The 17950-nt window shown below is 37.9% G+C and overlaps 1 protein-coding gene across 1 annotated transcript in view; it reads right to left on the bottom strand.

The window, feature by feature from the left end:
* The window catches only part of LOC145980033 (dipeptidase 1-like), a 174267-nt gene that overhangs the window by 29779 nt on the left and 126538 nt on the right, over window positions 1–17950 (bottom strand). The window contains exon 5 of the mRNA XM_083113008.1: window positions 7503–7653. Within this exon, the coding sequence (XP_082969134.1) occupies window positions 7503–7653 (151 nt within the window). The remainder of the gene's footprint in view (window positions 1–7502; window positions 7654–17950) is intronic.

The raw sequence follows: 17950 nt of genomic DNA, 5'->3' as shown, positions 1-17950 counted from the left end.
AAGAGCTGCTACAGCTTCTTCCAAACTTTGAAAATTATCTAATGTTGCCAGATCAGTATATTTTTGAAGCACCAATTTGAGTTCAGAATCAATTTTAAGAAGAGGGTCCATGCATTGTGATTGCAAATTTGTAATTTCTAATTGAAGACTGGCATTGAGTGTGGTTTGTAAAGCTTGTAAATCACTTCTTAATTTCTTGACTCTGACATCAAGCATCAGAATCTCATCACTGTGATCTTCATGTCTTGTATGGCCAAAAATATCATTAGGCATTTTTGTTTTAATGGTTATTTATTATAGAGTATCTGATTCTTAATTCTATAAAAAAGGGTATAAGCTTGTCATAGGATCCAGGGACCTCAATATATAAGCAGTCACCAGCAGAAACAGTATATACAGTGCCAGAAACCATGTTTGAGTGCTTAATTCTATAAATATTTCTCCCTACTGAAATCTTGACATCACCCTCAGGGGTTGTAATAAATTGGAATTGCCCACCTACAGGTAATTGGTAATGATTTAAATTATTGTTAAATATGTACAATATTTTGCCTGTTTCATCATCAACATCTGTAAGTATGCTGTTCAGATGAATAATTAACAAGCCACTCAGTTTAGACAGCATATCAGAAGAGGGTTGTGGTGTTGGCAGGTCCATAATAGCCTGTTTTTTGAACCCAAATAAGTTCATAGGCATGTTTATTTATTTCAAATCATGCTCTGTAATTGGGCATTCTTTGCCACTTTTCAAATCACAATGCCCCCAAGGTAGAGTATGTATGCAACATGATAAAATGCATCTCTTATCATCATGTGGGTCCAGGGCCACTTTTCTTACAATATTGCTAGTCAACAAGTGATCCTCACTCTGAATTCTATTTTCTGATGTTCTAATTGAACTCTGTGATTTGATGCAATTTTTATAATCTTCAAATACAAGATCTTTTTCCACAGTAACTCTGCCAATGCCCTTGGCCTTTTTGACAACAGCACTACATGTTTTAAAACTGTACACCTTGGCACTTAACCCAGCAAATTCTACAATAGCATCACCACATGTCTCATCTTTTAACTTGCCAGGCACCTTTTTGTTGTGGGGTTGAATTCTTGTATGTTCACTGGTATCAAAGTATTGAAACAATTCAGGCTGTGCCATATCTTGATAAACATCTTCTGTTTGAATATCAAGAATAAAACTATCTGTGTCCATGTACAATAATTTTACACGATCCTTATAAAAAGGTTTCAGTACATCATAATACAATGTTAACATATGTAATTTGGACAATTCCAATATCGCAGCCCCTACATAAATAGGTTTATCAAATTTGATCTTTGTTTTCATCATGTTGAAAAGTGCCATGTGCTCATCATAAATTCTTCTATAATTGAAGTTGGGCTTTGCAACCAATTTTTTGCTCAGTCTGGGGTCAGTAATTATTTTAACATCGGTATGTTTCCTGACATTTTCAATTGTTTTGCCATACACTGAATTCACCATCAATTTAAACAAGCTCTTATCAAATTGGCTCTTTGCCGATGTTCGAAGCTCTGTGTTTGTATCAATGTATGGTTTCAACCATCTTGAGTGCCTGAACCTTAAGACTTTGCCAATTTTGGTCACTTGAACACCATGTTTCATCAGGAACTGGAGGTTTTTGTAATATATAACATAATCCTGTTTCGGCTCCAGGGTCATCATGAGCTTCTTCTGTTTAGAACCAGGTGAGCACTGAACCTCGGGAATTGGGGACAGATCAGAAAATTTGTTGTGCAAATGATCTGGAATTATCAGATCAACCTCTAAGAAGAGGCCATATTCACTGTCATCAAAATCCTGAAGATCCTCAATATTGAAATCTTCGACCCATTCAAGCCCTGCATATGGCAATTTATCCATCATGGCATGACCATAGAGGTTGTTGGCATCTACATACAGTATATAATTTGATGGCCGTGCTGGATCATAATCAGGCATATGCTTGTTATTTGCTCTGGCATATCTCTGGGAACATTGCACCATCCCCCCTCTTATACATTTCTCCATAAACAGATACATATCTTGATCGTGGATCAGATCCAATTGCTTTTTGGTGTTCAAAAACGTTGCAGCCCATGCTAGGCCCGGGGCACTGTAAAAATACACTGGGTCCAGTTTATAATTTTGCATGGAAGATTTTCTGAATGCCTGCAATATATCAGCTAAGAGGGTCACATCAAGTTTCAAATATGCCATGTGATAATCACCAAATGTCTTGCATTTTAAATTGTTCCACATCAACTGAGCATGGTGATAATCTTCATCAGTGATTCCAGATCCTCTGATTCTGCTGTAAAACGCTTCTTGTGGTGGCAGGGAACACTCATCAAATTTAGAAAAATCTGTGACATAGTCATATGGATATACACCCTTCCGCCTAATTAATTTCAGGTCCTGATTTGGAAACAATGCACGTGTGATTTTGAATTGATCATCAGATAATTGAGTGGCCAGTGTATCCAGGCTAGCAGATAAAAATCTGTAAGAATCAAGAAATCTTAAGTGAATAGGAACACCATCAACTTTAATTATCTTGCTAATAGATATATATTTCTCATCATTTTCAGCTAAAATATTTAAATTCTGCTTGTCAAACCCCTCGTATCTGATCAGATGATGGAAATCATAATTGGATGCTCCATGGCAAAATATGGGGATAAATCTTGGTCTCTTGATCTTAATATTGCAGCTATTACACAGGGCCTGTTTATATCGACCATCTGTATGAGAATGGTGATGTACCTTGATATTTGTATCTGAAAATTCAGAATCACATACCGGGCATTTTTCTGCATTGTTGAAATCTTCAATCTGTTTCTCTGTTAAAGGCAACATGGGTTTTGATTTTAATAAGATGTTATATGCTATGTCACGGCACTCATTTTCTATTCTATGTGCAAATATTTTGATGGCATCTGGTCCCTTGTATGAATATTCTTTAATAACAACACCATCCCGTATAACCATATAACAAAAGCTGGAAGGTTCATGTTGCTGGTATGATGTACTTGAAGATTCTTCGGGATCTGGGCTACAGAATGCAAGAGATTTGAGATTTGATTCAGAATCCCAGACAATATATGCTGGGTGTTCCAACGAGGCTTCATACTTTTTGAATTTGCAATTTTCACTTGGTTTGGGCATCACCATATGAACAGGTTTATGATTCCCACAGTATTTCAGATGCTCAATTAACTTGTTTTTAGCAATTTCTGCACTCTTTTGACAAACCCCATTCACCATTTTTCTACCATCAAATTCAGTTAAACATCTTCTGCACAACTTGAATATTGTATGAGTTTTGTCTAGTTGTGTTCTCACCAAAGCTTCAAGATTATGTATCAGAGTGTAATGATATGTACCATCCTTTTCAATTAAGAGCAGATCAATCGGAATTGCAGATTCATCATCAAGTGTACTGATTCTGAGAGGTGCTATCGGGCAATTGCCAGTGGAACAAATAAATACATTAATAGATAATTGTTTGCCATTGATGTGCCTGGCCTTTTTTTCAAATTTATCAATATTCTGAACTAACATTGGATATTCTAAACCCTCCATTGCCTCGTCAAAATCATGTTCATGCTGTTTGTAATAAGTTATTCTCTCAGGATGCCTTGAAACTGGATACAAAGCAGCTAATATACACCACAAAAAGCATTTCTGGTCGGTATTTTCAATATTGACCACGGCTCTTTTGTTTTTGATATTGGCAGGTAATGGCAGATATGTAGATCCTTGTAATGGGTTGAATTCAGAAATATTAACATATAACTTGTGCGGAGAGCCGCATAGGCTCCATCCTGATTCTTTTGCCGCAAATTCAGAGTGTTTGATATTCAGTTGATTTATCAAGCTGCTTATTATTGTGTCTAAATTTGCATTTGAATATACCGGTACAGTTTCTGTTATGTGGGGGTGTGTAAATTTTGTAGCGTTTGGTTTCTTATATTGTACAAACAATTTGAGGAAGAGCTTATAAGAGCCATTTTGTGCATTTAGAATTGCCTGCACTTTAGGATTTATACTGTTCAAGAAATTCTCAATGCCACATCTTGGCTCTGATACAAACCGGTGATCCCTTAATTGGCCGTTAAAACTGCTACGGATAGGTTCATGGCGTGGCTGCTTTGCTGCTCTGGCATTAAGAGGTGCTTCGTACTTTCTTTTCAGACCAGATGTAGATGGTTGTGCAGAGCAAGTATCTTTATGTGTATATGTGAAGTATTGCATGCTGTATTTTCTATTGCATTTGGGGCAAATTTTTGTGGGAGTTCTGTATTTGTCTGGGTTACAAATCTTTTGGTGTCTGGCCCAATTAGAGCTAAATATATTTTTATTGCACTGATTGCAATATTTTTGATTCGGCATTTTTGTTGTTGTTTATTATATACAATTTCCTGGGATTCAATTCAAAACTTTATACTGAATAAAAAATATCAGTTGAGTTCAACACTGTGCTTTGTGTGTGTATATGTGTGTAGGTGTGTATACACTTAATATTTTTTGGCTTTGGTATTTATATACAATTTCTTGGGATTCAAATCAAAACTCTATGCTGGATCAGTTGGGTTCAACACTGTGCTTTGTGTGTGTGTGTATGTGTATATGTATGTTAATATTTTTGGCTTTGGTATTTATATAAAATTTCTTGGGGTTCAAATCAAAACTCTATGCTGGATAAAAATATCAGTTGGGTTCAGCACTGCAACAACACAACCTTACTCTTCAAAAGCTCTTACAATACTGGCTGATATGCAATGCAAAATCTCTTTATATACCTTAAGCACGGACCGCATTGAAACAATAAGCCAATCAGAATATAACACATAATCACATTATGTCATAAGCAACCAATCAGAAAACAACACATCTGAAACAATAGGCCAATCAGAATATAACACATCATCAAATTATGTCATAAGCAACCAATCAGAAAACAACACATGTCTAATAATTTGTTGCAAAACATGATGCAATAGAAATAAATCAGAAGTAGGTCACAAGTGGGCCGGAAGTAGGCAAACCGGAAGTGAACCGGAAGTGGACCGGAAGTGGACCGGAAGTGGGCCGGAAGTGGACCGGAAGTGGACCGGAAGTGGACCGGAAGTGGACCGGAAGTGGACCGGAAGTGGGCCGGAAGTGGACCGGAAGTAAATATGTGTGGGTGGGTGTGGGTGGGTGTGGGTGTGTATGGGTGTGTGTATGGGTGTGGGTGGCCTAGTTTTAAGTGTGGTCAAGAGGGGCATTTTTTTGACAAGTTTATGGACAACAATCTCACAGAAGTGCCTTTTGTAAGTATAGACAAGGAGGCTCTTCCTTTCCGAAAAAGCTCTTCCTTTCCGAAAAATTCTTGAGGGCTTTTTTACAAAAATCTTGGATTAAGCAAGAGTTCCACACTTGAGCAAAAAGCTCATATAGCCATGTTGAGCTTGTTTTAAGTGTAGCAAATCTGCATGAGAGGGGCTCTTCCTTTCGTGGGTTTATAGTAGTACAAATACCACTACTATAAGGCGAGGGCGTTATGCGATCGGAGAGACGATATACAGAAATAACTCCGTCAACCGTATCATTTTATCATAACATAAGATGCGTCCATTTACGTAAGAGGTGGATTACACTATTATTATGATTGGCCAATGGACATCCACAGAATTTTTTCCAAGGAAGGGCAAGCATGGTAATTTTTCCAGGGGGGGCAAACTAGACATATTTCCCCCTTAATAGTGCTGTCCCCTCAAAGAATCACTGATTAAAATTGAAGCTCTCATGTTCCTACAACAGCCACCCTTCCAATAATTAACATAAATTACTGTGAATGAAATGCAATATATGTGTGTAATGTATAAGTTTATGGTAAGATCAATTTTCCATGGGGGGAAATGTCACTTTCTCCCCCTTCCGGACGCCCATGGATTGGCCGCCTGAGATTTAAACTATTTCTTTTAAGTACGGACAAAAATATTTGAGACTTGTATAAAGCAACGTCGTTCTTCGCGGAGTTATCTGTTTTGACAAAAAATGAAGCCTTGTGGAGTTAAAATTACTACCTCAACTTTCGAAGTGCTATGAACTGTTGATACTCTATTTGTGGAAAGTAATGAAGACTGATTTGATTCATTGTTATATTGCAAGTCGATTATCTGCTAGTTTTGTGACCAATGGTGACGGTGAGGTTGAATGGTACGAAACTCATGATGGAAAGAACACAAACAAGCGCGGAGACACAAAACACCAAAAGGAATATCTTGACTGCGGTTACAGGCACCAGAGACTCATTTGCCTCCAAGAATACAATTTCCAGGGTGTACTATTCAGGGGGGAGGTTGACATTTGAGTTTGTTCGAAACGGTCACACTAACAGCACAAATAATCTGTGAAAAAGATACGAATTACTGGATACGATGATTATGTTTGATGAATTCCTTGCTTTCAAATCGCTTTCTACACAAGGTAAGAGGGAGATCTCGAGTGAAAGAGGGAGAAAGACAGAGAAGGGTGATACATGTTAGTCAAACTCACATAATGCCTTACGTTTGTACTGCCCACCCTAATTTATCAATATACAGCTTGTGCCCACCCGGTCAAAAATTCTGGCGCCGCCCCTGTCGTTTCTAATGTGCCTGTAGAGCACAGGAAAAATGGGCAACTTTGATTTGTTAATAGATGTAAATATTATGTGACCTCTTTCAGAATTATGTCATTTTCAAAACCTTTTTTTTTTTTTCGAAAACGAGGAATGCCCTACGTGGAGTATTTCTGCTTCTGCCTAATATATAGTCCTTTGAAAATACTTTGTAGCTGCTAAAATCGCTCTTAATACGGCAGGAATAACATACAAATATATGAAAACGCAAAATTTTGGATAAAAATGTTTGTTACAGGGTCCGGCAACTAAACTTGACGGTTTGTTATTACAAATAAAGACAAAACACTTGCATGAAACTAAATCAACTTAATACATGCTGTGCTACATCTCAAAGCATTGTAGGAAAATAACCAGTGGCAGTGTCATGCAATTTCTTGACAAGAACAGTTCATTTTTTTAATAGCGCGTCTGTGAGGAGCGGCAACTGAATATGACTGTTCTTAAATCAACACTGGATGGAAGGTGCTCGAGGTAACGACATTCAGCTGTTTGTTACCTCAAAGCATGTCAGTCAGCATGGAGCTGACAGGAACTTTTGGTGGGGCAGATCCTACTCGATACAATGACGTTATGTATGTTTCATAACTACGTCGATAAACGAATTTTAATACAGGGAGGCCCAAAAAAAAGTAACAGAAATCTAGAACAGAGCTCTATGTGTCCGCTTACCTTTTTTGGGACACCCTATATGGAAGCTTGCCCACCACTATTGAGTTAGACAACATACACAACTCCATACAGGTATGCGAGTATTTTAGCGTGAATAATGTATTTGGTAAATCATCAATGAGCTTTTAGAAGCAGGTGACTCACCAAGGGGTGTTGCAGCTGTGCGTTAATGTCATGTACCGAGCTCCAAGTTGATACAGCATGCGTAGCACTCCCAGACTGCTACCTATGGAGTGTCCTCCCTCTACACCAATCAGGCTGGCGATCCTCCCCGAGCGGTGTACATCTTCCAGTTCTGAAAATAAAAACAACAACAAAATGACACCTTTTCCACACACCAAATATTGGATACCCAATAGATTGTTGCTCCAAATTTGGACTAAAACTCCGATATATGCAAACATATTTTTATTGTTTGCTTCCAACTGTGATATGTAGGCTGCAAATAAGAATGGTTGATTTTCGTGTGGTGTGTTGTGACCACAGTTTTGCCAGCTTCAAATACAATCACCAAATTAATATTAAAATGTTAGGTAAATATACGGCTACGGCTCAACACATTAAATGGCAAACACGCAAACATTGCGTGATGTTGACCAATCACGTTGCCAGAATTTAACGTGATTGGCCTTCTCTAGAAGCAGCTTAAATACGAATAGCACAGATTGGCTGTATACAGTCACGTGACTCTTCACTGTGTACTGCGCCTACGGGTTCATCGGCCATCGTATATGGCAAGCAATATATTCATATTTTTTTTCCTTTGCTATGCAGGACACATAGGATACAAAGGATAAAATAGACTTGCAATCATTTACTCTTTGCCTATTTAACCTAATAATACAGTTTTTTGTAAATTTTCTAATTCACGATCCTACAAATGCCTCAAACCAAACTACTGAAGTATATTTTATTGGAAAACAATATTCTCTATGTGTTGCAAGAAGCATAACCAGATAACTGATATTTAAACCTTGCTACGAATCTAACGGACATTCTTCGTTAAAACGCAACTTCACAAAGCTCTCCCATGAAATTATTTTATTAATTTGATTGGTTCGTTTCTAAAGGTTGCCATTAGGTTGTCGCATCCATGTGAAATTTTCCTGAAACGGACTGGAAATGGAATACAAAAAGAGAACAGAGGAAATAGATTTGCAATTTAACGATGTAAAACAAGATTTAAAATCATGACCATATTCAAAACACTATTCCATATCTACAAAACCAGCTATTCGCACCATCTATTTTTCTTACCAAGAACTGGAGTCAATGTCTTGTCTCTCCTGTCTTCTATTAATTTTAACTATAATAACTAGAGCTAGGATTTGTATGTAATTACATATTCTATTCCTTTCTAGATACATACCATGAACAGGAAAATGCCAACGAATTATAAGGGTGTCTATAAAGTCACTTAACATTTCTGCATGAACAGGATTTATGGTACAAAATACAATATGTACTGAAACATATATCACAGTAGGACACAAAATCAGTATAACTCAATGTAACCATCCCTCAAGTCTAGGTACAGATGCCAACAATCCACCACAGCCCAAAATACCTTCTCCAACATAGCTGGTGTAAGCAACTGCGGCCTTAATTCGTTGTTTCAACTGGGCTATGCTGTGGATCCTCGCCCCGTACACCTTAGACTTGATAAACCCTCAAATGTAAAAGTCTAATGGGGTCAGATAGAGGGGGGGGGGGCAACTTGATCCCGAACGACGATGGCAAGATGGGGTGGTGACCCATCCTGTTGGTGCATAGTAAGAAGCTTGGTGTGCCCAAATCCACCGTGCTATGGGCCCCAGTTCATAGATGCTGGGATTATGGATACTGAGTCTCGTGAACGCGTCCTGTACATTTTGCACAATTTGTGGTGTTATGTCTGGCCTATCAGGACGTTCTTCATCCTCAACACTACCTATTCACTTGCATTTGTTAACCAGGTTCTTAATAGCCAGCGTGGTGGAGCCTGGTTTTCTGAATTTTCGAGTTAAGTCCGTCCGCACCTGTTCATACGTCATTTCACGCAGACGAGCACAAACAACGGCTATTCTATCTTCTATAGAGTACATTTTATCAGATCACTTGGAAAAAAGAAAAGATTTGTCATTAGTTTATTGAAATGTTAAGTGACGTTATAGACACCCTGTATAACTGACATGATTTGGCATAAGTTTTAAGTTACATATTTTTATATATATGCCAGGATATTACATATTTTATATATTTGATATGCAGCTCATATTGTGTCATATTTTCTAATCAATGCGATTATTGGTGCTTACGGTCACTAAAATTCACTGCCAAGTCGATAGACAGGCTGAAAGAAAAGAAAGGGGGGAACTGTTAGTTATTGAAAGATGCTGGAGTCCCATCCCCCCTTTCTGGTTATATATTTTCGTCTCGCTTTTAAGTTTAGGCAAAGCACCTAGAAACTTGGAATCGGTGGACAAGAAAGCTACTTATCTGTACGTAACGAGTTACACAATATGTTCCTTTGTACAAAAGTACCTACGTATGTATTTTCATTCGATTGTTCTTTCTGTAGATGCTTCTTTTTACAATATGTTCCGAAGTTCTGAAAATTACATATTTACATATTATACAATAATTTGTGACGTGAAAAGTAATTAGTTGTTTACCAAATTGGTTTGTTAAATATGTTGCTGTGCTTTCTTCACTTTATAAATTTGATACAAATCCTTAAAATTAAGTTGAATATGTTCACATATCTAGCAGAATTCTTAAAATTGGTTGGATATTCGATTGTTATTAATATTACATATTCTTTGATAATACATATTTAACTACATATCCTTTTGATAATACATATTTAGTCACACATCTTATCAATTATTGTTACATATTTATGTACATATTTTGTACTTTGATGTTACATAAAAATCAGGGGTCTAATAATAACCAATCATTTCTGTTAAATTTACGCTTAAAAATATATTAATTCCAACCACATCTCTTAAATGTATGTTTGCACATATATGAAGACCAATCAAGTATCATAAATTTATATTGACACAAATATGAAGATTATCTCTTAAATTTAGGTTTATAAACACAACAAATCAATGACTCGAGCTGAAAATAGTAATTTCTATAATGAAAAACTATCATTCTGTTCCAAAAATCTGATCAGAGATTCAGTTCGTGTTTTATGTCCACTTTGTGCACAGTTTGAGTCCTAATTGAATCTCCAGTTTTCACTAAATGTCTACAATACCATACCTCTTTTTATTGTGTAATATAGAGCTCTATGCTGCAATACGGATGGAACTTTCAATGTTATCAGATTTTAGCATATGTCAAGTTGGCCCCCCAAGTGAAGGGGCTAGCTGAAAGCGATATTGGGCTAGAATCTAAACGTAATGGGCTAAATAAGCTAACAATTATTTTTGATTTGGCTAACACCGTTTACGAGATATTTGGTTCCAAAAATTGTGGCCAACTTGACGCCAGCCCCCAAATGAATGGGCTAGCATAACTAATTAATGGGCTAGATTCTCTGCTGAATACAAGGAATGGGCTAACAAAAAAAATTGATTGGGCTAACACGATTTTCGAGACATTCGGTTTTAAAAAGTGGGAGCCAACTAGACGCCATGCCCCCAATTCTTGAAACCGAATATCTCGTAAACAATGATAGCCCAATCAAAAATAATTGTTCGCCCATTGCGTCTATTCCATAAAGAATCCAGCCCATTTCTTAGTTTTGTTAGCCCATTCATTTTGGGGCGCTGGTGTCAAGTTGGTCCCCCAATTTTTAAAACCGAATCTCGTAAACGGTGTTAGCCCAACCAACAATAATTGTGAGCCAATTTAGTACATTACGTGTAGATTCTGGACCAATGTCGTTTTCATCTAGCTCAACTTGACATACGCCAGATTTTAAAGGAAACAGATTCTGTTGCAAGATCGCTTGTAGGACAACTGCCACACAGGGAAAATGGGCGGGAGCGGAAAGCTCGGACCATCCAAAGGATGGCTTGGAAGTTCCTACAACTGACTGATTTGGTAATTTTACGTTGCTTAGCTGTCACTTTTGGCAAATCGTAACAATGAAAGGACCACAGCACGTTCATGCAGATAGAACAAAAAAAAAAACTACATTCAAATACCACAGTCTCTTTAGTCTGTGTAAGACTCTCCGATGCCGCAGTGGAAGCCTCGTTACCTTGTAATCAAGGGGAGCCGAGGTTCTATACCCGGTAGAGACGAATAGTGGTTCAGATCCCACTTGAAACTGTAGGCCAGTCCCGATTACTCTTTCAGTACAAAAAGTCGACTTAAAAACACATTCAATCAATCAATCGTGACACGGTCGTGCCAGATTCAACGACATTAATAGTCATAAGAATATATTTATCTCAATACAAATTGAGAATGAGCAACATGAGACTCTATATTGGTATACGCGTGATATCTCCCAGGGCACGGGAAAACATTAAGATTTGCTGTAAATAGACACAAAAACACAGAACTTACGTTTTAACATATGAATTCAGAATCTATTTATCTTGATTATGCAATTAAAAAAGAACCAAAGTTGCACATCATAACGAAACTCACAAAAAGAAATCACAGTAACAGCACAATCTTTCGCTCATGCACTGCCATTAATCAACTCAACTCAACTAAGATTTATTGGACTTACAGCTTTACAGGTGGCTGTTTATGCCCATCATACATTATAAGTACATAAGATACATTTTTAATATAAATTTTACACACAAAGTTCATAAACGCTCTTAAATAAAATTTTATATAACTACATTAACTTATTCAGTAACAAAAATATATTATAATTTTATATCAGCTTTTCTAAAAAAAGCAAGTATAACATATCCAATTCTAACATCTGGAGCATACAACATTGAAGTCACATTCATGGGAAAAGGAACATTAATTTTTGACAAAGTTTTATATAAGGTTTTTCTTTTCTCTGAGTGAATTAGACATTCCAAAATAATATCATGAGCATCACCCCTTAAATCACCACAGTCACAATTCGGAGATTACAAAATGTGTATTTTAAATAAATGATATGTTCTTGTGTGACCACTTCTTAGTCTATTTAATAAAACAATTGCATTTCTTGAACCTTTACAATTATAAAACCAAGGTTTTTTCCTAGTGTAATCAACATAAGGACGATAGCTTTCACCAACACTTTGTAATGAATTATTACACCATAAGTTCCATTCTTCAAAAATTTTCTTCTTAACCCTCGGCAAAAGATCTGTGTAATGCAATGGTAACTGGATTGTTTCATTCAATTGAGCACCTTGTTTTGCATATCTGTCTGCTTGTTCATTTCCGTAAATATTAATGTGTGATTTTACCCACACATAATGAACTACTTTTCCATTGCTTATTAAGCTATTAGTTGCACGAATAACTTCCATTAATCTCGTAACTTCCAGCAACAAGATTCATATCTATCAGGCGGGATGGTGTACTTCAACAGTCTGTTCATACGTCCGGGAAGGACATGTCAATCGTTAGTCTGCAACAATGCTATCCCGGATTGAAGTGAAGTTTACATTGGAATGCCTTCTCGTAAGACTAGCCTCGCCTGGTTCCCTGCACCTTTCGACACTAAGTGTAGTGCAGGTGTATCCCGGTGTCAGACTGGTGCAAGGAAATTATATTCAACCAAGTAGACGAATAGCGGTGTTCAAGTTCAGAAGGTTCAAAAAATGCCTGTCTCCTGCTTTAAACGATCATTTTATTAGCTAGCACGCACCACATGAATATATATCTCTCCAAAACGTAGTACAAACGGTGCAGTATACTTGCCACCAAATCAACGAAGTAGACGAGTCGATGTTGCAAAACGTAACCAACTATAACAGACAAGTTTAGAAACAAGACGCTGCAAATAGCTGTTGCGGATCTCGCACCACATTTCCCCACTCCATTCTCCGCAGCGACGTTGGTTCACAGTGTTGCAACCTGGACGGAACGGAATGGTCTGAGGATTTTCAACAAAATTTGTATTCGCTTTTCCTTTGGCTGTTTTCTACCTGTCGGAGTACAGAAATAGCTTACCTTTCGCCAACGACTCTTTTTCTTCTTTTAAAACTTGTCCTCCCCGATGGTGCAGTGGTAACGTCCTCGCCTTGTAATCAAGGGGTCCCGGGTTCGATTCCCGGTGGAGGCACATAGTGGTTCGGATTCCACTTTAAACTGTAGGTCCAGTCCCGATTAGCCTTACTGTGCATAAAGTGGACTTATAACAACAAATCAATCCAATCCAATTCCTTTAAAACTTGAGAAACCATCCATTTATACTCCCGTGGTGGCGCTTGTGGACTTGACAACATTATACTTAAGTTTATGTAACTCCTTCTGATTTCGCAAATATGTTGCAACATTGTAAACAATTTCTCTGGCCTGTCCTCTAAAGGGCTTTCCAGAGCAGATTGTGGATTTCGTTGGACCCGGGACAATTTGATTCTTGCATTTCAAAAATATGCAGCCAAGAGTAAAGAGCAAGAACATTTCAATGATTTAAAAAAGAAGACAGGCAAGCGTGTTATCAGACTGCCTTCTCGTAGTGATTGTTGTACGATAAACAAAATAACCCCACCCCACTCGGCTTTTAAAAAAAACAGGCCACTGCTCGATGTCGCATTCAGAAAATGAAGTCATTCGCCCAGTAGTTTTTCGTCGTTATAAACGTTAACGCGCGTGCTTAATACTACAGTTCACGATCCGCGCACAGCACGCATTTTCAAAGACCTGATTAAATCAAATGAACCACTGATAAACTGATATGAGCCTGCACCGTCAATCTACACAGTAAAAATGTTTTGTCATATTTGTTTTAGCTTAATTTTGCTGAGTTGGCACCACTCGTACTCTCATGGTCAGACCAGTACGTAGAAGAGTGGTGGGGAGGATGACGTAATAGGAAGTGCTCCGTAGCGATCTGCGCATATCGGGACTTAACTTGTCAGCCTTTTTATATTTTTATAACGGACGAATGCAGAGAGAGTAAAAAAGTGCAGGCAACCATACTTCATTACTCCTTCACCCCTTCCCTCTGATATGGGTTAGAATTAGAGGGAGACGGTATCGGAAATTTTATATCGTCACAGACGATACGATATTTTTCGTATCGTGATATCGGCGATATATCGTCTCCACGATATATATCGCCAAATATTGTGTTGATATATCGCTGACACGACAGGTATAGCTAAAATATCGTGACGATATATCGCAAAAATATCGTGGCAATATACCTATCGCTGACACGATATATATCGCTAAAATATCCTAAAATATCTTGATAATATATCGTCAACACGATATGCCGGGTGGTCCAAAATCCCCGAAACAGTCACATATCGTAAGAAATACACATCGAATCGGAAAACAAAATAATACGTGTTGAATAATTGAAAGAAAACTATTCAATGATATCTCACTTGATTCCCCACCACCGCCCCCTGGGGATGGGGCGGGAGGCAACTGTGAATTTTTAAATGGAAGACCCATTTTGTATTGTAGAATCGGAAAGAGGACTTCATTCTGAGTCCAACGAGCTATCAACCATCCTCCTAGTTCAATTACAAACGGAGATATGGGGATTGAAAAAAAAAAGTGAAAATTTCATAAAAGTCAAAAAAATTTCAAAGGGACGCTCTGCCCCTAATTGAGCTTGAGTGAAAGCGATTGATTGCAGATTCTGTAGACCCCTTCCATATACTGTACTCTTTTGAAATGTCTTGACGTACAGATTCCGAATCTGCAATCGCTTTCACTCTAGCTCAATTAGGGGTAGAGCCTCCCTTTGAATTTTTTTGGGGTTCTATGAAATTTTCACTTTCTTTTTTAAATCAATATTTTTTCAATATTGCGATATATCGTCTGGACTATATATCAGCCAAAACTAGTTACAATATGGCAGATACCATGCTTAAATAAACAAATAACATTCAGTATGCAAACATACATTAACATGATCATTTTTTTCTGAATGACATTTTTGAAATCCAAGCATCTCTAAGGCTTCTTCAACTTGGATTTCAATAGTTCTTCTCTCACAACGCATCCAGTATTCCAACTCCGGTCGTTCAAGAACAGTAACACGTGGGAATGACAGCGGCATCGATCTTTATGGTTGGTCGAAAATAGTGCTTCTCAAATTTTGTGACACTTGTGGTTCTAGGGTTTTCGCGAGAAGCGATTTGTGGTTTTTCCGTGAACCACAAAGCGGTTTCAGAAACCGGAAACCCATTTGGGAACAGGGGCGAGAAAACACGTTGGGGTTTCGATGACTAACAGACCAGTGATAGATTTAATTACCTTGGTTACACAGGTGTTATTTCTATTATAATTGCAATATAAATAAACCGTATCAATTAATGAGAAGTGTGGAGTTTCTGTAAATCTATAATGGAGCAGAACGATGGAAGAAATTTTAAGTACGGCAGCAGAGCCGTATTTTCTTCTTTAGTACACTCTTAAAAATGCAGGCGTCCACGATGGCGCAGTGGTAACATCGTCGCCTTGTAATCAAGGAGTCCCGGGTTCGATTCCCGGTGGGCACATAATGGTTTGGATCAGTGGCGGCCAATGAAGGGGAGCTGCAATCCCCAAACAAATTATATTGTGTTTCCATTAGTGCAAAAATTAAATATTTACACTTCCGCTATATTTCTGCGTCCCGTTGCGCTGTGTGGAGCTTTCAAAATCATTTAGCGCGCGACAAGCTGCAAACTGGTATATGAAGCCGCTTCCCCCTTGTGGACTGCCAGGCGAAACGGATGGCATGAGATTCATAGGGAGAATTAACACCGAAGAAACACACGACACGCGATATGCAACATGCGACACGCGACACGAGTGTTTCACACCGAAGAGACAACATGCACGCTACACGCGACAAGCGACACTGGTTTATTTGCTCAGTTTGCATGATGGCACCGATATAATTGCATTAATCAGTTTATTAGTGACCCGAAAATAACATAACTGGAGACATTGTTACATGTAATTTGCGTTGTAAAATTTGTGCGAGTTATTGAAACTTGGGAGAGGCATGTTGTGCATGAGAAAACTGAAAAAAAATATGCAGTGACCTCAAACTGTATACGCTAGACTCTTCAGCCTGAATAAAGCGAATACCTAACCACCAGAGAAATGGTTCTCAACCTTCGTCAAACCATGTCACTGTATCTTTTTAAGTCAATGCCCTTAGCCGAAGAATTTTCCTCGTAAATGTTTACAACATTGAAGATTTTATGCATGACTTAACATGTACCTATGAAAATAAATATTGATAAATATATTCTAGCATAAACATAGAGAGTAATAATAGTTTGATTGTTGACAAATATAAAAATATGGAAGACAAAGTGGTAACGTCGTCTCCTTGTAATTAAGTGATCCCGGGTTTGATAACCGGGGAGGCACCGGGCAGATCCAGTTCTGATTAGTCTATTTGTGCATAACATGGACTTAAAAAAACGAAAACTCACAACTCAAATATGATATTGGGATTATGGTAGTTCTCAACCAGTTTCAGCAGAACATTTCGGTGCTCAGTATAGTTTATACGAGGTCACGGTATCGGGTCGCGGCTCGGCGATTGAAGAACAATGCACTAGAGTACTTTAAAATGTTCACTAATATATTTTGGACCATAGCTGACTTTTTCAAATAAAAGCAGTCAGGTAAATGGCCAAAACACCACCTCTTTACACCATGTTGAAGGCAAATTACAGTCGATAGATAACTGCATCAAAAAACTTGTTAAAGCGAAATGAACGTTGTGTTTAAATCTTAAAACATTGTTAAAATATTGTACATATCGATACTTTATTATATCAACAAATTAGAGGTTCAAACATAATGCCGGTTGGGTTCTCTTCTAGAGTCTAAATACAGCTCGTTGGAATGAAGCATTAGCTGCGCATGCGCGAACAACAAACTGAAGCAACACGATGCACGGTGTTGAGAATACGACACAGTTCGAGAGGCACGTAAGCGATACGCGACACGTGCATCTTGCCGTGTCTCTTCGGTTCGAAAGGTTGCATTGATTACCGAGCGTTGGCTTCCAAGCGAAAGGTGTCTTGTGTCGCATGTCGCATGTTTCCTCGGTGTGAATTCTCCCTTATGGAAAGTTTACGTAGATTGAACCCTTTTCCCACCTCGCCGCCGTGAGCGCTATAATTTGTTCATTGAATAAAACCGGTACAATGCTATGTACACAAATATTAAATTTATTATTTCTGCGTTGTTAAAAAACAAGATTAAATGATTATGAACATTATATTATTGGTTATATATATATATTGCTTCTTGTTGTATTTACAGTTCCGTCTTATTGACACACTATTATTTTGTTTTACTTATTCCATTCACACTTATAAGTCCCGGCGCGTTCCGTTGGGGTCCTAAATTCACTGCACTCTCACCTGCATATTCCTTATAACTTAGTTCAGTCCTCTTCTTTTACTTATACCCTTTCCTTCGGCGGCTTCTTTCTCTCGCACTTATATACTATTTCTGCTCCTTTTCCGTGGTCTGTTGTTCAAATCCAGACATGA

The sequence above is a fragment of the Lepisma saccharinum genome, chromosome 27, assembly GCF_977018435.1.
Source record: "Lepisma saccharinum chromosome 27, izLepSacc3.1, whole genome shotgun sequence".
NCBI classification, from domain to species: domain Eukaryota; kingdom Metazoa; phylum Arthropoda; class Insecta; order Zygentoma; family Lepismatidae; genus Lepisma; species Lepisma saccharinum.
This window is presented reverse-complemented; position numbering and strand designations above follow the sequence as displayed.